The following is a 27,895-nucleotide window of genomic DNA, read 5'->3' as shown; positions in this document are numbered from 1 at the left end:
CTAATCCCCTGCCCAACAGACTCACCCAGCAAAATACCTTATGAAACAGTTATAAATCTGCTTAAGTTACCTGCTTGAAGCAGCTCCAAAAACAAACTAAAAAACACAGCTTTCTAGCTTAACTGTAGGTGTTCTTTCTACTGTAATTTATCCACACTTTGAATGTGTTTTTAAAACTATCTGCTTTTTAAAAAATGAACAGCTCCTTATCATTTAATGTATTACTACAGGTGAGCATACACGCAGGTTTAGTTTATTCCGGCTGCAGTAACTTACTTTGCCCACCAGGAGGCAGCGCAATGCCAGCAGTCTACCATATTCCTTGTTGTTTTAACTAACAATAGTAGCAATAGCTTTTAGTTTAATGTTATTTTAACTCTAATAGTTCCAGTATATGTAGGTTTAATGTTGCCAGGCACATTTTAGAGTGTGATTTAACCCCTAGTACATCTTTTGTACCCTTTCTCTCCTGTTTTTAAATTTATATCTGCAACATTGCCATCTCTGGCTCTGCTCTCTTTTTACCTCTTCATCTCTGATTGGCACAGTTGCTTCCTTTCTGATTATTTTCAGTCTGTTTCACATTGCTGACCTGGCCCTGTCAGTACTGGTTCCCACCAGCTAGGCCACTGTGACATCCATCTCCACTCTCTCTCCAACTCCTCCCACAGTTTATTTCACTTTCTTTTCTTTCCAACCCCTCCCCTAGACTCTTTAACCTTCCTTTCCTTCCTGTGGCACCATCTTTACCTCTCTGAATCTACTTTAATCCTTTCCCTATGCCACTGCTAGAACGTCCCTTACCCCCTTGCACACTTTCCTTTGAACTTACCTTCCACTCCACTGATTGTTTTTTTTTTTCTTTGTTCTTTGACCTTGATTTTTCCTTCCCTTAGCTCCTGCTACCTGCTCTGTTCATCCTGCAGGCTCACTCTGCTCCCCTTCCCTACCCCCAAATCTCATCAACCCCCTGTACCTCTACACTTATACTTAGCTAGCCACTCCCACCACTTCCACTATCCAATCCAAACTACCCATCATATCCCCAAAATCCCCTCCTACAGTTCACCCATTAAAGTAAGCCTACCCTTCAGAGTGTACTGCCAAACACTACTTATCCTGATAAACTACCAAACAATTAACCTAAACCATAATCTCTTAAACTAACTTTCCAACTTAACTCATCCCTTACTACCATTCTAAAACCAACATCACGACCCTCAAGTCTCTGTCCTTACTTATTCACATAATACTTCTAATTACCTTAACTTACTTAAACTATATCACCCAACCTACTAATGCAAACCACCCCCATTTCACACCACTACCTCATCCTCTACAAAGTAGACACTTACTGTTACCCTTATATCTCCCAGTGTCTACCCCCTCAACACTAGCATGCTCTTCCCCTATAGACTCCTAACTAACTCTAAAAACATTGTTCACAACTACACTAGTCTAATGTCCACAAAACTCTCTACCTGTATACTGCACCCCAAACAAACCAAATACCTCATCCATCATCTTATCTCTATCCTTCTCTCTGGGGACATCCTCCCAAACACAGGCCCTTCTACCACACTGAATCCATCCCTCCAACCACATCCCCACAAGCAAGAGGCAAACACCTCCACTTCTCAGCTCTAAATATTCAGAGCCTATGTAACAAAATTCCAAACCTTCATGCCTGGCTTCTACATAACCAGCCCAATATTCTCTCCATCTCAGACACCTGGCTTAAGCTCCACAGAAAAGATTCTGAAATAACTCTTCCAATCACTGCATGTTAAGGAATGACAGAACACAAAAAAAGGGGAGGCTGTAGCACTCCTTTACTCAGCTTCCCTCTTAGTCACCCCCTATACCAAACCCTTTCCCAAATTTGGCAAGGCAGAAATGATACCATCCCTACTCCACCTAAACAAGCATAACCTCATATTTGTTCTCTCCCTCTATATTCCCCCTGAAGACAATATCTCATCCCTTGAAGATATTCTCTCCCGGGTCTCCACCAACATTATTCACAAAACCATAATCCTGCAAGACGTGAACATAAACTGGGCCACAATCCATTCTCCCACTAATTCACTCAATATTAACTTATATAACTTTACACAACTAATCAATTCCACTACCAAGCCTTCCAAGAACTCCATTACTGGAAGCACAATAGACTGGGTTCTAGTATCCCATCCTCACTATATCTCTGATAGTGGTATTCTCCCAGACCCACTAGCTGACCACTTCCCCAGTTTTGCCCATCTCCCCTCTTCCATACAACTAACTCACACCTATATCGCTGCCTAACAAACTTCAATTCTGAAACCTTCTAAAATGCACTAAACAGCACAAACTGGAACCTGTTAAAAACTCTTTCCATAGATAATGCTCTCTCCTACTTTAACTCTACTTTCACAAACCTGCTCAACTCCTTTGTCCCTCTAAAAACAAAACGTACAAAAAGTAACCCTGTACCCTGGTTAACCAAAAACACCTTAGCTACTATGCGACTCCGTGACAAAGCCCGGGCACATTACCATAAAAATAAAACCACTATCACCCTTAATGAATATAAAACACTATGAAATAAAGTCAAAAAATGTATTACCTCAGTCTGCAAAGCCTATTTATCCACTCTCCAAACCAACCACAACACCAGTCCCAAACTATTTTGGAAAGGAATCTCATCTCTCCTCAACCCGGGGAAAAAAAAAACCTTGCCCTAACCCAGATGCCTCTGACATGGATTTAGCCACCCAATTTAACTCTTGCTTCATAGAGTCCATAAGCAAGCTAACATCATCCTTCACCAACACGTCTGCAACCCCTCCTCAGCCTGCACCCATCCCTTCCTCCCCAAGCAGCCCTTGCCCCCAACTTCCACCCTTCTCTATCAATCCCATCTCTATTTCCACCATAAAAAAATTTCTCTTAAAATTGAAACCTGGTTCCAATGCCCCTGTTGAAATTCCCTCCTACTTCCTAAAAGTAGCGGCAGAAGCCCTTGCTCTCCCTATCAGCATACTAATTAATCAGTCTATCTCAGAAAGCCAGGTCCCCCAGCTCTGGAAGAAAGCCTTTATTATTCCTCTACACAAAGGAGGCAATAATAATGACATTCCAAACTTCCACCCTATTGCTTAGTCCCTATTTCTAATCTTCCTGAGAAATGTATCCACCAACGACTCTTACCCTAGCTCATCAACAACCAGCTTCTTACCCCCACACAGCATGTATTCAGACCAGGTCATAGCACCTCCACTACCCTCCTCTCCTTCCTTGAAACAATTAATGAAGCCCACAATTCTGGCCATTTTGTGTCCACCCTTCTCCTCAACCTCTCCAAGGCATTTAACACTATTTCCCACAACCTGCTTCTTAATAAACTCTCCAAACTAAACCTATCCCCTTCTGTACCAAGTGGTACTCCTGCTACCTCACAACCAGACAACAAGCAGTCAGATGGAATAAAGCCACTTCATCCTTCCTTAATACTCCCACAGGTTCCCCCAAGGTTCCATTTTAGGCCCCCTACTATTCAATATATTCATCAAAGACTTCTACCAAGCTATTCCAAACTCCAGCCTCATCCAATATGCAGACATTTCTACCATTATCTGCTCCTCCCCTTCCATCCCCACTCTAAATAAGCTTACTCAAAACATCTTCTCCTCTATTGAGTAGTGGATGCTAGGCAACCATCTGGCTCTTAATACAACCAAAACTAAAATTATTCACCGCCTCCAAAACCTCCTCCCTAGATAAACACTCATTCATAATCACCAGCAAAAACAATACTCCCCTAGAAATAGTCTCTGACACTAAACTACTAGGAGTACTCATAGATGAACAACTAAAATTCGACAAACATTTGCAAGTAAATATAAAAGAAAACACAAAAAACTTGGTATGCTATACCGCTATAATCATTATATCTCTCCTATATATCTTGGCTCATACTAGCCAATACTTATCCTATCCCATCCCTCCTATATGATGCATCTGTCCTCACCAACTTGCAATCCTCCCTCAAAACAAAATGCTCCTCTTGCTATAACAAGATATCAAAATTTGTGGCAGGTCATAGAGCCATTGCTCACCATTATAATTCTCTTCACCAACTAAACTGGCTTGAGTTACCTAACCTTCTCACTTATACCCAACTCATCCAAGCACACAAACTCATTGACAACCCCTCCCTTTGTCCCTCCCTAGCCACTACCTTTGAAATGCACGAACCAGAATGACTTCTAAGATCTAATTCCCAAAAACTAATTAAGCTGCATACACCCACATGTCCAGCTGGGAATCACCTAATGACCTTCTCTCTTGTACGCCTCTGGAATTCTCTACCATCTCCTATCCACATCACCAGCAGTCTCTTCTCATTTAAAACTTTGCTGCACTCCCACCTAACTTCACAATGGAAGTGCTCCTGTTCCCATCCTACCTAATCCTTCTAATACCACTTCCTACTCTCCTAGAACTAAATATGCCATCACTGCCTCCTATAATTCCACAGCTCTATTGAATTATTTGACCAACTACTTAACAGTTACCCTAAGCTGCTTGTTAAAAAAAGTGTTTTTTTATTGCTGTTTAATGAACTATACGGATGCATTCTATCATTGTTAACCTTTTCTTATCATGTTTACTTTGTATCCCTATGAGATAATCTGTAATGTAGATGTGCAATACATACTATGTATTTGTATTTTTCTGGAGCTTTTCTCCCCAGGACTCCATTGAAAATGGTCTCCTTGTGGCCCAATGGACTATCCTGGCAAACAAACTGCAAATAAATAAAATGAAGCATCAACCACATGCATTCAAAGCTGAGTAATAAACTACTTTATTTGATATAAATAAGATGAAGCTTTTAATGTCCAAATAAATATGAATATAGCATAGAAAACAACCACCACCAATACGGTTAGCCATCAGGGTGTTGGTGGAAATTGGGCTACTGTTAGCCAAAGGAGAAGAAGAGGGGGAAGGCATGCCCAAAGGCAGAAAGAGAGACAGAAGGTTAGGAGTGTGCCAGGGTAGGAACTTTGAATATTGGCAGTATGTCTAGTATAGGGAGAGAGCTAGCTGATATGATGGAGAGAAGGAAGGCTGATATATTGTGCGTGCAAGAGACTAGATGGAAGGGAAGTAAGGCCAGGTGTATCGGAGGTGGGTTCAAATTGTTCTATCATGGTGTGGATGGGAGGAGAAATGGGGAAGAGGTTATCCTGAAGGGACAGTTTGCCAAGAGTGTTTTGGAGAAGAAAAGAGCATCAGACAGAGTGATGTTTATGAAGCTGGAAATTGATGGTGTGATGATGAATGTTGTTAGTGCATATGCTCCACAAGTTGGGTGTGCAATGGATGAGAAAGAAAGGTTTTGGAGTGAGTTGGATGAAGTTGTGGTGACTGGAGTGGATTTCAATGGGCAAGTTGCTGAAGGGAACAGAGGGGATGAGGAAGTGATGGGTAGGTATGGTGTTAAGGAGAGGAATGCAGAAGGGCAGATGGTAGTGGATTTTGTGAAAAGGATGGACATGGCTGTGGTGAATACGTATTTTAATAAGAGGGAAGAGCACAAGGTGATGTACAAGAGTGGAAGAAGATGCACACAGGTGGATTATATCCTATGTAGGAGGGCCAGCATGAAGGAGATTGGAGACTGTAAAGTGGTACCAGGGAAAAGTGTAGTTAGGCAGCATAGGATAGTGGTCTGTAGGATGATGTTGGTGATCAAAAAGAGGAGAAGGAGTGTGAGGGCAGTGCCAAGGATCATATGATGGAAGTTGAAAAAAGGGTGATTGTAAGGTGGAGTTCAGGGAACAGTTAAGACAGGCAATGGGTGGCAGTGAAGAGTTACTGAATAGCTGGGTAACTACAGCAGAGCTAGTAAGAGAGATGGCTAAAAAGGTGCTTGGTGTGACATCTGAACAGAGGAAGGAGGACAAGGAGGCCTGGTGGTGGAACAAGGAAGTACAGGAGAGTATACAGAGAAAGAGGCTGGTGAAGAACAAGTGGGATTGTCAGAGAGATGAAGAAAGTAGACAGGAGTATAAGGAGATGAGGTGCATGGCAAAGAGAGAGGTGGCGAAGGCTAAGGATAAGGTGTATGAAGAGTTGTATAAAAGGTTGGACACTAAGGAGGGAGAAAAGGACCTGTACCGATTGGCTAGACAGAGGGACCGAGCTAGTAAAGATGTGCAGCAGGTAAGGGTGATAAAGGATAATAAGGGAAACATACTCACAAGATGAAGAAAGTAGACAGGAGTATAAGGAGATGAGGTGCATGGCAAAGAGAGAGGTGGCGAAGGCTAAGGATAAGGTGTATGAAGAGTTGTATAAAAGGTTGGACACTAAGGAGGGAGAAAAGGACCTGTACCAATTGGCTAGACAGAGGGACCGAGCTAGTAAAGATGTGCAGCAGGTAAGGGTGATAAAGGATAATAAGGGAAACATACTCACAAGTGAGGAGAGTGTGTTTAGCAAATAGAAAGAGTACTTTAACGGGCTGATGAATGAAGAGAATGAGAGGGAGAGAAGGTTGGATGATGTGGGAATAATGAATCAGGAAGGGCAATGGATTAGCAAGGAGAAAGTGAGGACAGCTATGAAGAGGATGAAGAATGGAAAAGCTGTTGGCCCAGATGACATACTGTTACCTGTGGAAGCATGGAGGTGTTTAGGAGAGATGGCAGTGGAGTTATTAACCAGATTGTTTAATGAAATCTTGGAAAGTGAGAGGATACCTGAGGAGTGGAAAAGAAGAGTTTTGGTATCGATTTTTAAGAATAAGGGTGATGTGGAGAGCTGTAGTAACTGCAGAGGGATAAAATTGATCAGTCACAGCATGAAGGTCTGGGAAAGAGTATTGGAAGTTAAGAAGGAAGGTGATGATTAGTGATCAGCAGTATGGTTTCATGCCAGGAAAGAGCACTACAGATGTGATGTTTGCTCTGAGAGTGTTGATGGAGAAGTACAGAGAAGGTCAGAAGGAGTTGCATTGTGTCTTTGTGGACTTAGTGAAAGCATATGACAGGGTGCCTAGAGAGGAGTTGTGGTATTGTATGAGGAAGTCGGGAGTGGCAGAGAAGTATGTAAGAGTGGTACAGGATATGTACAAGGGTAGTGTGACAGCAGTGAGATCTGCAGTGAGAGTGACAGATGCATTTAAGTTGGAGGTAGGATTACATCAAGAATCAGTTTTGAGCCCTTTCTTATTTGCAGTGGTGATGGACAGGTTGACACACAAGATCAGACAGCAGTCCCCATAGACTATGATGTTTGCAGATGACATTGTGATCTGTAGAGGGAATAGGGAATAGGTTCAGGAGACCCTGTAGAGGTGGAGACATGATCTACAGAGAAGAGGAATGAAGGTCAGCAGGACTAAGAGAATATATGTGTGTGAATGAGAGGGAGGATAGAGGAATGTTGAGGATGCAGGGAGTAGAGTTGGTGAAAGTGGATGAGTTTAAATACTTGGGATCAACAGTTCAGAGTAATGGTGAGTGTGGAAGAGAGGTGAAGAAGAGAGTACAGGCAGGGTGGATTGGGTGGAGAAGGGTATCTGGAGGTATTTGTTGCAGACAGGTACCAGTAAGAATGAAAGGGAAGGTATACAAGAGAGTAGTGAGACCAGCTATGTTATATGGGTTGGTGACAGTGCCACTGACAAAAAGGCAGTAGTCAGAGCTGGAAGTCGCAGAGTTAAAGGTGTTAAGATTTGCATTGGGTATGATGAGGATGGACAAGATTAAGAATCAATATATTAGAGGGTCAGCTTATGTTGGACAGTTTGGAGATAAAGCCAGAGAGGTGAGATTGCATTGGTTTGGACATGTGTGATTAGGGATGCTGGGTATACTGGGAAAAGGATGAAAGGATGAAGCTGCCAGGTAAGAAGAAAAGAGGAAGGCCTAAGATAAGGTTTATGGATGTGGTGAGAGAGGACATGCAGGTGGTTGGTGTGAAAGAGCAATATGCAGAGGACAGGAAGAAATGGAAACAGATGATCCATTGTGGTGACTCCTGACGGGAGCAGCTGAAAGAAGAAGAAGAAGAAGATATAACTTGCACACACGATTGAAAATAGATATTTAAGCAGAAAAATAATATTTAAAAAGTTATATGCCATCTGAACTAGAACTATTTACTTCTGACTAAAAGACATGCTATGTACCCTTGCTGTCTCTAACTTTTAAGGTCAAAATAGAAATTTCAGAGTTCCTACAGGCAAGGCTTCACATGCTTTCCAGTGGCTGTTGCTTTTTTTTCAAGATATAAAATATGCTTTAATTTCCATGGTTTAATGTTAAAAGATTCAAGAGTCCAAATAAAGAAATCACATTTGGCTTAGTTTAACATCAAGGCAAGGCAAACAATATAATACAATTCAAGATCAATTTAGACTGCTAGGTAGCTGAGTTAGCATATTATCCTGGTATTTGTGAATCAGTGCTCCCTGATGGTTAAATGACCAGAACACTGTACAATAACTTGTTAACTTATGAACTTTATTACAGCTTTCTTTACACACATCCCTCCTTCCAAGAATTATGAGAATTTTTGGGAAACCCTGAATAACAGAAGTTTGAAGTGACTAATACATCTCATGTCACACTCACCAGTTTCTTGCTTTGAACAACTTATGAAGTATTTGTTGACAAAGCAGAACACTTTTTTTCTCATTTTATCTCACATTTCTTTGCCTTGATAACTATCCCTGAATGTTTGATTGTCTACTTGCTCCTCTACTAGCTACTTGACTTAATCTTCTTTATCAAAAACCTTTTGATCCTGCTTACATGCTTTTAAGTGCACTTTTAACATTTTGTAATTTCTGCACAGTGAAAAGATTAAACACCCTTTTTGCATGCTTTGTGTTGATACGGCCTACAAAAGTTATTTTACAGGCTATAGCAAGAAGTGATGGATTATAGGCCATTACTCATGCATCATTTTTTCCTCTAGCCCCTCTTTAAGAGCCCATTATCTGCCCAACAGCCCTTTTATACTGATACAGACTCCTTCTGTCCTTTGGGATTAGAAGCCTCTTTAACTGTTTCCTCAAGTTCTGTAAACTGAATTTTGACAGTTGTGCTGTGCATGCTTTCTCTCTTTAGCTCTTTCTTTTTGTAATTATTTCCAATTCTTGTAAAAGAAGCATAATATTTTAAACAGCCATGTCTCAGATTTAGGCTTACCACTGACAGTCATTACTACAAAATGACTCCTTCAAGAGGAAATGTGCCCACTGACAGCTGTAGGGCCTATACAGGATTTTACTACTTTGGGTTTAAAACTCAATAAAAATATTATTAAAAAAAAAGGATTATTATCAGCTTCATTTGGAGGTGTGGTCCCTATATGGGTCTCACCTGTGCTTCTACTCCAATGTGATTGCCTCCATGCTTGGCTGCATGTAACCACATTCACACAGGATAATGTTTCACCTATTAGAGCATCTGCTGAGATATCACCAAATGTTGCCTTCTGTTTGTATTCCTGCAAGCCTCCCAGTTCAAATGAACCCTGGTCAATGACTTCTGAAACATTGTCCTTTGCCTAGTCATAACTGAAGTGGACAGCCTGGGCATATAATGTTCTTCTCTAACAGTTGTAAGTTTAAAAATAGCTATATCAGAAAATATAGTGATATCTCTATCCCTTTTAGTAGTAGAAGTGGTTTCTTTACCATCTTCCTGGACAGTTTACATACCACTATAATAAACAATAACATCTGCAGTCTAGAGATAAGCTAATGCTGCTACTGCGTTACTAGTTTTAAGAGATGCCTCATGTGACATTTGTTCACAGCCATGTATCAGGGTCCAACCAAATCAAAGGTATTCTATTCACTTTATTAAAAAAATATTAAAAGAAGTTGTCATCATCGACACAAAGGCAATGATGGAAGCATATCTGATTTTACTTGTTTCCCTTTTTGATTTTTTAATGGAGTGGAATTAATTGGACTACTTGTGCTCACTCCAAGATCTTGAACCAGGGTTTTCCCTTATGCCTGTGCAGCCTGCTGTGAACCTTACACTGCTCATCATCAGCTGGTCCCTTAATACTCTTATGTGCACTGCATGTCCCATTCTTATGCAGCTGTATACTGCTATCTAGCAAGCTAGATTTCATTATTTTTCCATTTTCTCAGCAGTTTTACATTCCCAGTCTGCTAACTAGATTCACATGTCCAGTGACCAAGTACTGAGTACTTACTTCTGTCCCCGATTCCATGCATTCTTTATCTGTAAGTATTTGTAGCTTGTATAAGGAAAATACCTAACAGATGTGTGCACGAAATGGCTTTTGAAAAACATTAGCAGAGGTAATAAATCAAAATGAAAGCCAATAAAACTAACAGTATGAGAATTCATGTAGTTTTAATGAAAACATGCTTTAAAAAGTCCTGATTTTAGAATAACCGTATTACTAATATGTTTCAAAAGTTCTGTGAGAGTTACAGATGTTAATATGAAAAATAAGCATTTTTCATATTCAGTTATTCCATTCCATTGCCTAGGCAATAAGTGTTTTGCAAGACTATTTAAATGATTTTTATTTAACAAACCCTCTGAGATTTTATGGTTGTAGAACTGGTCCTAATAAGTAAGGCAATAAAATATTGAAAATTGTTTACAATAACTTTTTCCAGTTAGTATACATAACTTACTGGGATATGCAGGTATGGCTTAACACAATATACTAGTATAATTATGAGGCATTCTACTAAAAAGTAAAGTATGTCAGAGTACGTGTGTGCCTTTGTGTGTACCTGTGTGTGTGTGTGTGTGTGTGTGTGTGTGTGTGTGTGTGTGTGTGTGTGTGTGTGTGTGTGTGTGTGTGTGTGTGTTCTGTGTGTGTGTGTCTCTGTGTGTCTATGTTTTTGTATCTATTGAGTAGATAAGTGTTAAGGTTTAATATACTCAGCAGCATTATCACACAGGAATATATAGCTTTGGATTGCCTTTCAGCTAACATACAAGGTCTCATTTCTAGTAATAATCTTGCTTTTTTCAATTACATATATGGAGAATAATATGTATTGCTGTCAATCCTCAAATATCCAAATATTTTCAATTTAGCTGAAAATATTACAAAACACAAAACAGACACACACACACACACACACACACACACACACACACACACACACACACACACACACACACACACACACACACACACACACACTCAGTTGGCATTGTTCTAATACAGGTAGTAGCAGGGATGGTATACCTAGATGAAGACATGACCAGCACAATAGTCTTTTAGCTCTTATGCACTGTTAAATTAGGGCTTCCCCGCATTTTGTTTGTGTAATAAGAATAATGATGGTGATTGTCAGAAAGAACAGATATTTCTTTATCTTCCACCTTAGGAACAGGCAATAAAGTGTATTGATTCTGGAAATTAGCTAAAGTGCTTTAAATGGCATGAATACTTATATCTGAAACAACAGGCACCCCTGAAAATTCATAAGGAATTTTATTGTGTATCTTCTTTTGTAGCAAACTCTAAGAAAGGCTAAATTTCATTCATTCATTCATTCATTCATGGATTCATATGCACTACCTTCATTATACAATTCAGGTTCACAGCAGTTCATAACCTGTACCAGTAAACAGTTAGAGTAAGAAAGGAAATCAGTTCTAGATGGGACTCAAGAGCTGAGAAGAGACGGTATAACAATGGCTATAAAGTCTTTTATATCAAGTGACCTTTTAATTAGCTTTGCTGATTTCAGGTGAAGTTTGAAGATTATATTCTGAGGTGTCCAAACAACCTTGGTACAACCCACGCACACTTTCAAGCCCCTAGAACTGTCATCAGGGTCTAAGAAACAAAACCATAAGAAAAAATGAGCATCTTAAATACATTGACTCAGCAGTAGTGAGCCATCAGGTTCTTTCTTTTCTGAAAATAGCATTGATTACAACATCCTGCAGCATTTCTAAAAGTAATAATTCAATGAGTGGAGATGCAGGACAGATAACTCTTCAGGGCAATGACAAGTATGTCACAATTGCAGAAGATACATACTTGAAGAAGTAAGGTGGTTCTGAAAATGTTATCCTACTGCTTCGATATGCAGGGTAGGTGAAATGAAAAAAAAACTGAGATATCATTATATGCAACTGATAGCCTGCATGGTCCCCTTTCAAGAATATTGTAAACTAAGCTATATACAGAACTTGTGAGTAAGTGTTAGCACATAGCAATAGTTTGGTTACCTTTGCATGTTGTTAGGTTAACTTTCCATAAATGAATCTGACAAAAAAAGTTAATGCCAACCGACATCTTCATTGTGTCACAGATGCCCAGTATCCTACATAATTTTCAATGAATAGCTTTCAGCACAAGGTATTAGTTTATTGTACTTGAAATGTATTCGGCTGGATGCAGAAAACTTTTCCCCATCTTGCTAAGAGAACTTATGTCGTGAGCAGCCATGTCCAGAGTGTTTGTGATTTGGAAAAACTAGCTGCATGATGTGGGCATTACCAACAGTTTAGACAATCCCACATTATGCTAATAACCATAAAATGACACACTGTGTATGTCAATCAGACAAGCAAAATGGCAGAGTGATTCAGAAATGTATAAATGTCTCATAATGAAACTGCACCTAGTGTATTCTTGAACTCAGTCAAATGCTTGTGTTTAGATTGAGTAAATCATGAAGTAATGTTACGGGTCACCACAACTTTAGTAAACATGCATCTGGAAAAGGCTCTTATTGCTGTTTTCATGCAAGACTTTGTGCAAAGTTTTCCCAGGAAGCACAGGGTCATCCAACTTTGCTTAACATTTCCTGGACACCAGGGCACTGAGATTGTGGACTGTGTTGATAGGGATAGCATTTAAGAAACTGTAGTTATCATGACTCCTACATATGGCACATTTATGAACTCTACCAACATTTTTTGAGGGGGACATTTCACATGGGCTTCTTGTTAGTGATGCTGAATATACCCTGAAACCTGGGCTCATGACATACCTAAGAAATCCACACAATCCAAAAATCCATGGATACAACTGTGCACAAACATAAACAAAGACAGGGTTTGTTTGGGCTGCTGAAGGCATGCTTTTGTTGTATGGAATCATCTGGTAGTGCCATGCAGTATGACCATTTTATATGTGCAAAAATAGTGTCCTTGCATGCAATGTTACTCAATAATATACTTAGGAAACAGTTAAAGCTGGGTTTGCACGTGCAAGGCCAGCAGTTCCCAGCACAACAGGTAGTGAAGCCTGAGTCAGAGGAAGATTCAGAGGAGTAACTAGCATCATGGGATGACCATGCCATAGTGGAGGCTGGCAGTGTATGCCATGATGCTGGAAAAGTGGGAGTGACTTACACATAGCCTTACAACATAGTATACAAGAGTTAAGCAGATATACAACAGTAAAAATGATGATTGCAAAACCAACACTAGACTGTGCTTACCCATGCATAGACTGTGCATTGGACATAGGCAACCCAATTAACAATGTACAAGGGACAGGGCACAGTTATCATCGTTTGCACAGATGGAAAAATAGCACAGGAGTGAATGTTTTTTACAGGGAGGTGTGATTGTGTGAGTGCTGAGTATATAAAAGTAAAAAGTGCTTTTATGTGACATTTCAATAGTGTTGTGGGCTGGCTAGTAATGTTGAAAAGTGTCAGTGTCATTGGAGGTGTGTGACCTGGTGGAGACTGTGGTGTGACTGGGGGTCTGCAGGGACAATGCCTCAACTATAGTAGCACTACAGCTTGCTCTACTGGATAGGTCCAGGGCATGAGCTCGGGAGGTGCAGCATCCCATGCATGCCCTTGCCAATGAAAACTGGTTCTACCAGGAGCTGTAATGATGTACTGTGGTGACCTTGGCTAGATGCTAATATACTGTGTGACCTTGAGCAACATCTGTTAAGAGGCTTCCCAGAATAAAAATGGCCATGACCATGGGGCTGGCCTCTTCTAGGAGTAGACATCTCCACAGTATATGCAGGAGTGGAATCTCAGTTATCCATGGTCTTATTGTCTACCATCTGTGGATGTACAGATGTCTGATTTAATTGCCAGCTCCTTGCCCCTGAAAAGACATTGCATGTTCCTGTGTGTTACTCAGTCTATCCAAGGTATCGGATATATGGGACATGCACTCCCTTAGGTCACCATGTGTACCATGGATCACTCTCACTATCTCCACCATGGCTGTGGTGGTACTAACCTGTGCCTCTTCAGTGGCTCTGCACATACGTTAAGTTATAGCTATTGAAACACAAACATCAAGGAGATGGTGGTAACCTTGTTTCCAGGGAACACTATTACCAGATTTCCTGTGTAGACCTCCCTACTTATAAATGTGATGGGAAGATTCAATAAGTGTGAGGGGCAGATTCAGACATCTCCCTGCTGGAGGCCAGCATACTTGTCTTATCAATAGTGCCTTGGTAGGGCTAGTCAGCTGCATGGATTGTTAAGGTCCATGCCATGCATGTGTTTGGGTCCTTGTGGGTAGCACTATGCATGCACTGTGCAGGCCATGCTTTCAGGAATGGAACTGCAATTCCATATTTAATGTATTGTATGTAGAGTAACTGTAGTGCCTGATTGCTTCACATCATACACAGGCACTAAGGACTGCCATGGTTGGCACAATAAAGTGCCATTATGAGCCATAATAGTATAGTGCATATATTTTCTGAGTTTGCTATGCCCATTAGAATGCTGCAGAAGGGACACATAAGACTTCATTTGGGAGCCAATTCTCTACAAGATGAGACATCATGCCTGGAGAAGGAGAGGGTAATGCTCCTTTTAGAGTGCAGTGGTGGTGTCAAGAGGTGCCAACGATATTTCTTTACCTTCTCCGTAAATCAGAGACACATAACGGAAGGCTATAAACAGCTTCAGTATAAGAATGAATCTTTGAATAGTTCAGCCTAGGGTTTCGTCCATGCAATTAGCATAAAATTCACAAGGGGAACAATGTTATCACCATTACAGTGATATGAGGTACCACAATCCTGACTTCCTTTGCTGATGGGAGGATGAAGTAAAATAAAAAAAAAAAAAAAAAAAAAAAACAGGCATCACCTGTGTATGTATTTTAAGTAGAACTTTTGATAGCTACACATTTAAAGTGGCACTTTGTGCCATCCTCAGATATTATATAATACTCTATTTATGTCTTTAACACCTGAAGATATCATGGAAAATAGGAAGTTGCATGGGAGAAGACTGGAGTGCCTATTAAAGCACCAGGATGAGTAAACATGCTTCTGACTGTCTTGCTTTTAATATTAAGAGCTGTAGGGGTTCATTGCTAAAATATGTTCCTTTCATACATCAGTTCTACTTCTCTCATTACTGCCATAGAACAAAGGTATGACTGTTCAATATTATTAGTCTGCTCGAGCAAGCATCATGTATGTGTAAAGCAGGTCTGGATGTAAAGGCTGTGCTACCAAATTGTGACGATGTCTGTGAGCTCAATCCCTATATACTGTTATTATTCTGTCATGAAAAATATTTAAGGTTTATTTTTCTGTCTCATTATTTTAACTGTAGCATTACATGGGGCAAAATATGTAAGATCTTCTGTATTAGTTGAGTGGATGTCTTTCAATACAACACAGAAGTTGTTTCCTTTGCATGCCACCTGTGAGTGAAATGCATGTCTGAGCAGCATGCTTTCTTTATATATGCACTTTTCTCTCAGCCATCATTTCTGCATTTTGGACTACAGAGACACATATTAATTTGTTAAATAGCTCATTACTTTAATCTTTTGTCTCGCAGACTGCATGTGATGACGGCTTTTGATTCAAGTCCCCTTCTCAGTTCTACACACTAACAGCTGTGTTAAATTAAGAACTGTTTTTGGTCCAACAAATGTGTTATATTTTATTTAACTGTATCATTGTCAGCATAGTCAGAGAATCATTGCTTTTCATTGTATTTGTACTTCTCATCACTGTCTTCACTCTTACATAGCTTTATTTTGTTCATTGTTCGGTTTCTCTCCATTTGTTGTACTATTAATCACACCAGCACAATAAACTGCATCCCTCCCACCAGCAAGGTCTTTCACCACCCTCCACCAAAAATGGCAGCAGCAGTGTCACCACCACCATCATAAGAAACGCTCAGTATGTATGGGTCCCAGCCTGCCACAGTTGCCTCAGCACCACACACTATAGGGATTCCTGCACTAGACGCTGGGACAGTTCTACCTGGGAGAATCAGCACAATTGGAGGTGACACTCTTTGTCACCTATCGGCAGCTGGCAGGCAATATAGGGTAATATTGTAGACAGCAGGTTGGATGCTGAACTCCTCCAAATGGAGAGCCTTCTTTGATGACTTGTTCACTCACATCCTTGTCCAGCACTGGCTCTGCCATCTGAGACAGGGACCAGTGGTAATGGTACCCAGGGTCATGAGTTATCTCTAATGGGGTGTCAGCTGACAGAAAGAACAGCTGCAAACACCCCATACTCTACCCCAACTTGATGTTTCCCTCCCTTCTGTTTCGATGCCCAATCCTGTTGATTGTTCAACCCTCCTCCTCTCACCATTATTTCTTCTGTTTGTCTGTCTCCTTTACCATTGTGTTCCCCCTCCTTCATTTAGTCAAAAACAGATAAACACAGCTCACACATGCACATATAGGACTTCCAAATCACTTTTCTTTTGTGATCATACTGTGTGCAGTGGGTCACAAAGAGCAATGTCAATGCCTAGGTACAAATAACAATGACTGGAACTGCTCATTGTATAACAATAGTTAAGTTCAATCACTGTCATCTACTATGCATAATGGCATCATCTGCCATCCACTCACAAATTTGCTGAGTATTATGTACAGCATTGTGCAAATAAAAATAGACTAAGTATTCAGTTATTGTGACTACTTCCATGGCTCAACTTGTTAATAAAAGTGCTTTGTAGAGTGCAAAAGAAGAGTCAGTGAGGGTTCAGTACACTTAAGGGTTGAATGCTTTTTCACTCTTTCATGCTTCCAGTCTGCAAACATGTAACAATCAATTGCTATGTTCTTCACTGATACCTTCAGTCTGATAGCTTCCATGGCTCAGCTTGTTGATGAAGTACTTTGTAGAGTACAAAATAAGAGGTGTGAGGGTTCATCTCAGAGTTGAATTAGTTTTTGTAACTTTCTATGCTTTCAGTTTGCAAATGTGTAGCAATCACATACAACTGAATTCACTGACACCTATATTATGAGTGCTCCCATGGTTCTGCTTGTAAATGAAGTGCTTTGTATAAAGAAAATGAAGACGGTTGAGAGGTCAGTAGCCCTCATGGTTATATAGATGATGTTTTCATGACTTCTGCATTACTGATATAGCTTGTTAGTTTTCTGTACCCAACCTATCATGTCTGTCTTTCCATTTTAATTCCTTTAGCATAATTTGTGTTGTAAACTTGAATGAATATACATATGTATGTGTATATATATATATATATATATATATATATATATATATATATATATATATATATATATATATATATAGATATATAGTGTTTGTGTTTGTGTGTGTGATTAAACTATACTCTACAATTCACACTGAGGTAAGACAGACTTGTTTTATCAACTATTCAACTTGAATAAGATTATTTATTTTTAAGACATGACAAATATTAAGACAAATATGCAGGTGAGAGCAAATAAACAAATGTTTCCAAAATGAAACAAAACACAGAAATCACTGAAAAATGCCTATGCTGATTTTAAATAGCATCCACCTTGGTCTCATCTTGTGAATGGTGTCATTGTTTACCTTTATTTGTATAAAACAAAACTCCATACCTTAATTTTCTCTATGTTGTCTCCACTCATGCTGCCACTTCTATCAATGAGAAAGATTATTTCACGTGTAACATTCTGCAGGTTGGTTGGAAGGCCACTGAGATCTGGACAGAAGTTTAACATCATGACAGGGTTGTGGAAAATGTCCTTATGAACCCGTTTCTGGACAAAAGCAACCTATAACAATAACAATTTCTTGCCATTTTAATATTTCTACATCAACAGATAATGATATATACAACTGATGCCATATTCTAGTCACTGTATGTCAGCATTCTAGGCTTCATACAGGTTACTTCCCATCACTGGCCATAATGAAAGCATCATTCCTTGTTAATATTTCATTTCATCCCACTTCTCAGTAAAATCATGCATAGTTATGACTTGTTCCACTATTTATATTTCCTATCTTTCTTTGGGAGGTCTGCACTATATATATGCCATGCACGCCATAAAAAAATAAACTTTCTTATATAATTATCTCCAAGTCACCTTATCCTACATTTTTAAATTCTGACATATTTCATATTGTGATTCTTTCGGCAAATGACAGCTTTAAATTTTAACTAGGTGAACTCAAAACATTTAATGTTCCAGAGTGCATAGCACGGAATAACGAAAAGCTGCTAACATTTGTTCAGCCAGCTGATATGGTCCCATATGTAATGCTGTTTGCAGTCCTGACAATAACCTACAAAACATGAGTATACACTTAAAAGAAACAATAGAGATTGTTAGAACTCAGTGCTTATCACAGTATTTTACTGCATGCCAAAAAAAAGCCAGTGGGGTGAGCCCTAAATACTGAAATGATTCAATAACATAATAAAATTATAACAATGTATGCAAGTCTCTCATTTAGCATTAAACTTTGTGTACTCATTTTATATTAAACTCCAGATATTAGAAAACTTTATGAGCTGGTTGACAGTCATAACCAGTGAGGTTTATATTAAAGGATTTAAAGAAATTCACCTCTTGAGATTTTCTCATTATGGATTTTTTGAAATCCACTAGTCAAACCCTTGGCATAGGGGATTATTATGAAGTCTCTAATTATAACCAAGTTGTCACATGTTGAAGACATAGATGCCAAGAAAGACACCTTAAGAGCAGAGTGAAGCAAAGCTCAAGAGGTAAATACTGAATTTTGTGTTGAGACACATAACTACTTAGTTATAATGCTAAGACCCAGTCATGCATCTTTATAGCAAATTGACTTTAGTGGGCCCAGTTCATTACTCACTCACTCTATTACAAGTGGCATCCAACTCCTAGAGTGACCTCATGGACAGCCACTACTACCTGTGGAGTTTTCAAGACAAAATCAAAGTGGAACTATGCTGACAGGTTTTTCTTCTGTATCACACAGGCATGCATGCATACATGCACTCACCCTTCATTTATTACTGTGATGCCCCACCATTGAACCAGTAATCAAGGAGCCTCAGTCCTCACCACTAGCACCAATGGGGGATATACACTGGGAGGATGACAGGCACAAACACAGTATTTCCAGATGCAGCTCTCTGCATCAAGTTTAATTTCCCTTAAGAGCACACAGAGACCAAAGTCAGACCTGGGCTGATTTCTCCCTCTTTCTCCAGATCCCCAGTAAGACTCCCCACTGGCATAGCTATAGAGTTGAGTCATGGGCCAGGGTTCCAAGCCAAGTCCTTCAACACTCTCTCAATCCAACCAGTGCTTTGTGTCCTTACCCAAGTAGCTGGCACACACACTCTTGGAGATTTGTTTTACATGCTTACACACCCCCCCCCACACACACACACGCACACACACACACACACACACACACACACACACACACACACACACACACACACACACACACACACACACACACACACACACACACACACACATCTGGGGAAAGGCTAGCAAAGCTTTACTAGCTATCCCCCTTCTGCCTAGACTATAAGGTAGTTATCACTGCCACTACTTTAAGGCCCTTAACAAAGGGTGTCCAATCTTAATGTATAATGTTACTATCAATACAAATGGTAGTTTGACCAAGAGCAAGGCTTTTAGGAGTGGCCCACATAGTGCTATCAAATAAATATGCAAGTACTCTCAAAACGTAAATATCTCTAGTCAGATCAGCCACAATGAAAGGTTTAAATATATGTAATAATAAATATTAAAAAAAACAAGAAAATACTCAGTATATATTTACAGTGACAGCAGAGTTCAAAATCACAGGAATTATTTAAAACAACATTGCAGGATAGTGTCAAATAAATAAAGAAAATATCTAAGGTAAGCTTTGCTATATTCCTGACCTTAGCTAAGAGAATTAGTATACCCTAGTCTTCTTCCTCTTCTTTTTCTTTCATCTTTTCCCAGTGAGGGTTCATCACAGCAGATCACCTGTCTGTTCATGATGGCAGTAGAGTTTTACAGTGTTGAGTTGCCAGCCCAGCGCCCAACCTACCACAGAAGGCACACACATGCACACACTCATCCCTAGGGCCAATTTAGAGTATCCAATCCACCTACAACATGTCTTTGGGATGTGGGAGGAAACTGGAGTACTTGGAGGAATCCCACGCAGCCACAGGGAGGACATGCAGACTCCGCACAGAAGGCACCCCAGCCGAGGATTGAACCGGAGAACCTCTTGCTGTGAGACATCAAAGCTAACTGCTGCACCACTGTGGCTGCCCCAGAATTACTATACCCTAGTACACTTACTTAATTAGAGCAACAAGGCAGATATAGTGAGTGGATCTTGATGTTGTCAGGTCACCAACAGAATACAGAATGCTGTCTCTCTCAGACAGTTCTTAAATTAATATCTCAAATATTAATGCTGGGATAGCTTGCAGAATGACATTATTTCTTGTCATCTGACTCGATCCCATGTAAACCTCCCACTGCTGAAAGCTAGCAGTATTTAGCATCCACCTGTGAAAATACCCAGACAAGGGCTTTTGCTCAGATCTGTGCAGCTGTTGGAAGTCATAAAACAGTAAAACACTTCCACATCTCAAGTCTAGAAATTATTTCTCCTTCAAGACAATGCAAAGAACCCCCTATTATACACATCCTGTCTCTTGCTGTCATAACATAATTTAATTTCAGCTATTTTTCTGATGCTTTACTGGAATGAAGTTAACTCCCTGTGTTCCAGTTTCAACTGTTAATGCCCATGTATTGAACCTGGCTAAAATAACAAAACTGAAATAAACCTAGTTCACTTAACAGACTGCTCAAACTATTGCACCAGACTAAAACCAACTATCTAAGTTATCCTATCTCTATCTAACTCACTCCAAAATACCTACATACTTTCTAAAATAAATCCCACTACCCTCTTCTACTTTCAAGCCACACGTTTTTATCTTTACAAACCTCTTAGCTCATGCTTGCATTTATAAGCCAAACGTATAAATGCTGTATATAAATTATTCAGCTCAAACAGGTCTGTTTGCAAGATTTATTGTACCACCACTAGCGTGTCTAACTGCTAGTCTGATTATTTTTTTCTATATTGTACAAAATCTCCATAAATTGTAATCTGTTTACTTTTTAAGAAATGCTTTGTAACCTTACTATGACTCTCTTTAGAAACACTTTGTATAGTGTTAAGTTGCTAGGTTGTTAAGTTGCTCATGCATTGTATGTCTTGCAGCTTTTCTCCCCATGCCACCACTGAAAATGGACTTAATGTCCAGTTGGACTTTCCCAGTAAACAAATGTAAAATAAAAAAAAATAAAATAAATAAAATATAAAGAGTTACAATAGTGTATGTACATTTCTGTTCTCTTCCAGCAGGACACACTGTGGATCCATTTTTAAGCTCAGTACTTTATAAAATATTTTTTCAACACACGTCTGTAAAAACCTAGTTTTATATATACATGACATACAGTTCTAATACATTTGTAACACAAGTATCTTAAATGAATCATGTTAACATTCACAAATGACACATAACCATTTACAAAATTCCAGACAGCTGTGCTGGCAGTATCTCCATTTGTGACAATTACTAATAACACAAAAAAGATATAGGATTGTGAGCTGTTTTACATACAGGGGCAGTCAGAAGCTAAGTGTACCTCTGATGAACTCAGGTTTAAAAGCTGTCAAGCACTTCCATCTGTCTTTTTTGTTTGACAGCAAGAAGTGTTCTATAGCTTGTAAAGCTGCTTTAGCTTCTCACCACTGTTTTGTGGTGGCCACTATATATGCTCTAGCATAAACTCTGTAGATAACAACATTTATTATGCACTTCTTTGACACCAGAGAGTGCATTTCAAGATTATCTTTTCCCCCAGTTTCAGCATAATCAGCACTTATACTGCAATGTGGTTATGACTGGTGACCTAATCATAATCTTAAGTATGATATATTGTATGAGTTTATGTGGCTGGACTGTTTTACAACCACAATGGGATAAAGTTTTGTGATTTGCAGAGGCTGAAGAGCATGTAGTAATGGCCCTCACATCCACATTTGGCAGAAGAAGATGAAACCCTTGGCTATAATGTATTGAGTTCTGGTTTGTATATAATTCTGCAGAAGATTATGACCATTGCCAGATGAGAGAGCTGTAGCATGTGGTAACCTCCAATCCACAGTAACAACTTTATTTACAATTAAAACTATAGTTGGAAGATCCTATTGTTCCATAAATGTGCATAGAGTGGCTACAGTCAGCAAAATAAGATAAAAATTGTGATATGTCTGAGGATACCATAGTTGTTTAATCAATTGCTCAACCCTTTTCCAATTACTGATCATTACTTGACATTCTGCAATAGTGTGTTCCCAGTCATCAATGGCTTCCTAATACAATTATGAGACCTGAAACTGCAGGTCCCAAAAATCTGAAAATAAATGGCTATTGGAACAAATGGGAATTTTGAAACTCATTATTACATCATTAAAGTATTTTTGCTTCCTCACATCACTGCTAATTACATATACTAACCCAAAGTTTACTTTACCTCAAAAAGGTGGGATACTCTGAGGTACCACAAATTCAGACTTAGTATACATTTCACCCATCTACTGTGAGCATTGGAATTACACTTTTCAGAATTTCTGCTTCACTGATGAGCTAATGACATCGCCATTATTCCTGGAAACACTAGAAAAATGTTGGCAAGCATTGTGAGATATAAGACTATTAAATGTTTCTAGGTAAATATATGCCATTTTGGAAAGCAGGTATGTATTTGCTTATTTATTTGAATTTAAATTTCAGTTTGTTTACTGGGGTAGGGTGCTGAGTCCAGTGAATCTTTTCCAAACCAATCTTAAGGAAGTGTAATAAAATAAAAGCAGACTTATTTAATAAAATAATATAGACAAACAATTTATAGCAAAATAAAACAAAAAAATAATTATTTTATAATATAAAATGCAGGCAATTTCTTTACAAAAAGATGTGATAAACCAGACAGGACACAACCAAATAAGATAAAATGTAAAAGGGTATTAATACAATGACATACAACTCAATATTGTACCAGATCTGAAGGTTGACAAAAGCACTTATCCAAATAAAGCTCCTTTGAGAAACATTACTGGAGAAGAAACATTCATTGAAACTTTTTTTTTTTTTTAATCTGTTATAACTCATTAATTTTCTTACAAAAGGACCTAATACCATCAAGGATTCACACAGTCTCTGAATCTTTTTTTGCTCTCAAGCTGTTGTTGTTGTTGTGTTTTTCGGCTTTTCCCGGTTAGGGGTCGCCACAGTGGAACTCCAGTCTGCACAGAAGACGCTTTAGCTGAGAATCGAATGGCACAACGTCTTACTGTGATGCGACAATGCTAATCTCTTTAAATTTATGCCACTGTATAAATTGCAACTTGATCTATTTGGGCAAGATAAATTGGCAACAGAGCAGTTGCTTGCTCAGCTGGTACCATTCTGCAGACCAGCATCCCTCAAAAGAAAAAACACAGAAGAAAGAAAAGGGTTAATTTCATACGTATTATGGTAATGAATTCATAAAATCACCGAATTAAACACTACCTTAAAACCAACACTTAATAGTTTTCTATCTGTATATATATATATATATATATATATATATATATATATATATATATATATATATATATATATCCATACACAGAATGCACCACTAGAACAGCAAAATTCAACATCTCTGAGCTTCGGGATTTTGAATTTCACGCGTCTGTGTTTTCGTGATTTTCTGATTCGGGTTTCAGTATTTTGAAATTATAAAGTGGACCCAGATATATATATATATATATATATATATATATATATATATATATATATATATATATATATATATATATATATAAAGTGGTGGTCACAGTAAACTCTGTTGAAACTAACTGTTGAATGTTCATTTTACTGACAGAGTTTACTGTTGTCTTTTGATATGGGAGGGAATTTCTGCTTGCTAATTGCAGGACATTCAGAAATTAGAAACATCTGGTTTTCTTTTTCTTCGCAGAATGTGCTTGTGATTATGGTTAAGTGGGAGTATTTATAATGTCAAAACTGAATATACCGAACATTTTGGCATTAGAGGTGAGACTATGCGTACAAGCATTTGCATGTTAGTATAAGGGCTATGGAAGGAGATGGATTAATGTTTTGTGTTTGTTCATGTTTGCTAAGTGTATATTGTGTGTGTGTGTGTGTGTGTGTGTGTGTGTGTGTGTGTGTGTGTGTGGGGTTCCCTACGTTAGAACGAAAGCTCAGAAGATTGACACTGACATCACCGACGCCAGAAGACCGACAGAGCAGATAACCGACAACTCAGAATCCCGACAGCGAAAACACCGACACGGGAAACATGTGAGCACGACTAAGTAAGTGTGCGACAGTGAGGGATTTAGGGTTAGGTTGCATGTAAGGTGTGTGTGCGATAGTGAGGGATTTATGGTTAGGGTGCGTGTAAGGTAAGTGTGCGATAGTGAGGGACTTCGGGTTATGGTGTCGGTAAGGTAAGTGTGCGATAGTGACGGACATTAGGGTTAAGGTTTGGGTTAAGGTTAGTGCATAGATAGTTGTGTGTAAGGTGCAGTGTAGGTTTTTAGGTTGTTGGTGTGCTTGTATTGTGTGTGTGTTGTGTGGAACAGCAAACATTTTGTTTTGTTAACTGTCGGTATTGTGGTTTGTTGGGCATGTGAGCTTTCGTGTTTTTTTGTTTTGTTCTTGTGATGTCGGTGTTGTGGGTGTCATTGTTGTGGACTGTTGGTCTAACATAGTAGACCCTTGTGTGTGTGTGTGTGTTTGTGTGTGTGTGTGTGTGTGTGTGTGTGTGTGTGTGTGTGTGTGCATCCACGCGCATGCTTGTATGTGTGTGTGTTTGTCTGTGTCTGTTTTATTTCCAGTTTGATTACGTAAATAATTGTTTAAATGCAGTCTGTCGGTGAGCATTTCAAATGTCTAAAAATGCTCTTTGAATGAAAGTTGTAGTGTTTTATTTAGTTTATTTTAATAAGGTACATGTATCTATACCTGGTTCCGGAATCTGCTTCTTACTGGATTCCTTTTCAAAACAGTGTTGCCATATGAACTTTAGTTATTTTTTAAGATAATTAGAGTATTCATCATGTCTCTGCCCTCCATCTGCACAAAATTGTTTCAGTAAACTTTCCTTTTAAAGCATAAGTCAGACCTTGCACTCTAGTGATAATGAGAGTAAATAAACAAGTAACCATCATTTTCTTTCTCTTGCTGAACAAGTGTGCCACATTTAAAGACACATTGCACCAACTAATGCCTCTAATCCTATGCAACTTATTCCCATCATTTCACAAAAGTCACCACAAATCTGATGGGAGGGACTATTACCTTGCTGATGTGCTACTGTTGTTCAACTGATATCCCTCAGAGACCCATATCATAATTTGCAAACTCACTGAGTGCAAGCTTGTCCTTAAGGCAAAGCACAACTGAAACACATTTATGGTCCTTTACTCATTCTTGCGTGAAAGATAATTATTTTTCTCTGGGATTTGTTTTACTGTCAGTGGCTGCAGTCATGCATCAATAACACAGAACAGAGCAGATATAATACAACTATCGGGCAAAGTATCAAGCACACATTGATTTTACAGTTATTACACAGACTGAGCACATTATAAACAAATAAACCATTGCAAACTGATGTAAGATTGCTGTTCTAAGCTATATAATTCAGCAGACCATTTTAGTTAAGAGGAAGTATACACAACTTGAAGCAGATGGAAAGGAAAGCATAAAAGAAAATGTTTTCCACAACCTCAGCCAAGGCACATTTACATATAGAAAAAGTCTTGTTTTTGATGTCTAGACCATCTACCACAATAAACATATTTTTAACATTTCTGGATTGATCTATATGGATGGATGCACTAATGAACAATTACTTGGCTCTACTATGGCTGCTTAGCGTACCAGTTAGATCAGAATAACTTCCTTTCTTTTAACTGTAACTTCCCCTTGGCATGCAGTGGAAGAGGTGTTTTAAGTCTGCTTAACCAGTGCATTGTTATAAATTCAGTTTGATAGAGGAACTTCATTTGTGCATTTTAAGAAACATTAAAAAATCAATAATAACTGATTTTTACTAAATGAAGTTAACCGAGAGGATACAGATTTCTGTAGTTGCTTAGGTTTTTGCCAACTCATCTCTCTCTCCTTTCTTCCATGACACTTGTTTACGTTACAGTAGCACTTCTTGAAACCTCTGCAAGTTAATGTCCAGCTAAGCTACTACTTAACTGATCTTCCATAATCTAAGGAAAAAATGTCTCTTGATATGAAGACAATTCTCTATTGAGAAATACTATGTGGAAGAATAAAAGAGGAAAGCTATACCCTCCTATCTTTATTTACAGTGTACCTGAGAGCCCCCCAAAACAGCAGCAAATGTGACTCTACCCCCATCCCTGGCCACAACAGGTTAAGTAAATTGTCTGAGAGCCACTCCCCCCACACACACCTCATTACATACTTTATAAACAAATCAGAAGCCTTTCATGCAGTCAGTGCAGCCCCTCATTTAGCAATGCATGCACAAATTAATTGTTCTACTGATGGACTGTCTGTGACTGCTGCTATAGAAACACAAAGGTTCATAGGTTCATAGGTCAGTACTAGGCTGTTGATTCTGAGGACCATTAGTAGCCTAGCCACAAAACACCGTATTAAAGGTTCACTTTAACATGACTATTTATAAGTAGTTTTGACCCCGTTCAATGAAGGCTTAAGTGGCCAGACCTGGAGTGTATTTATTTTATCCAGGTTATACTTAAAGAGGATCAGGGAACTACTTTGTTTTACATCCAAATGAGGTCTATTACTTTAAGTAAGTTAAGATCATGTAAGTGGGTATCAAGGGTGTTATTAGTTTTGTAGATATGCAGGAATTCACATAGGAATAGATCCTTCAAGGCTCTGTAAGCTAGAATGAGGGCACCAATCAAGAATCTGTAGAAAACACAAAAGAGAGTGTTTTAAGACAGTCTGGGTAGCTCAGTGAAAACATTCCTTTGATTATTTCAATGAGGAAATAATGTGGTCTCTCAACTGGGTCATATGCTTAGTCCGGTACATACCAAGGTGCCATTTTACTGTATTATGGGCCTAATGATGAAGGACTAGTGATGGATGATAAGTTCCTTAGATCAGGAAGAAATACCCTTGTTGAATAGTTTGGCAGTTTAACAGGATATCCTAAGAGAAGTGGATACATGGTGATCAAAGGATGGCTTATTGTCAATGAAACTGCCCATGTGCCTAATGGCTAAGTCAGCTGTCAAAGGGATTTCACTTATGTCATAGGTGCATGGTTGCCCAATTTTGCCTAATGACACAAGGCTGCAATTCTTGACATTTAATTTTAGACCATTGTCCAGGCACTATGTATTGGTGCATGTTGGTCCCTGCTCTAGAATTTGGAAGTCAGATGGTGAGTAAATGACAGCTCCAAGCTTACACTCATCAGCAAACTTGGTCAGCCCCAGACAATTGATGTCTACCTTGACTTCAGAGGAGAATATAAACAGAAGTGGTCCCTTGTCTGATCTGTCATTGATA

General features: G+C 39.0%; 1 protein-coding gene across 2 annotated transcripts in view; it reads right to left on the bottom strand.

Moving 5' to 3' along the window:
• Nucleotides 1-27,895, bottom strand: part of VWA5B2 (von Willebrand factor A domain containing 5B2) — a 1,682,718-nt gene that overhangs the window by 700,518 nt on the left and 954,305 nt on the right. For both annotated transcript variants that reach the window (XM_044070629.1, XM_044070630.1), the window contains one exon: nt 17,850-18,026. In XM_044070629.1, coding sequence (XP_043926564.1) covers nt 17,850-18,026 — 177 coding nt within the window. The remainder of the gene's footprint in view (nt 1-17,849; nt 18,027-27,895) is intronic.

The sequence above is a fragment of the Protopterus annectens genome, chromosome 4.part1, assembly GCF_019279795.1.
Source record: "Protopterus annectens isolate FY-2018-M chromosome 4.part1, PAN1.0, whole genome shotgun sequence".
In the NCBI taxonomy this organism is placed as follows: Eukaryota; Metazoa; Chordata; order Ceratodontiformes; family Protopteridae; genus Protopterus; species Protopterus annectens.
This window is presented reverse-complemented; position numbering and strand designations above follow the sequence as displayed.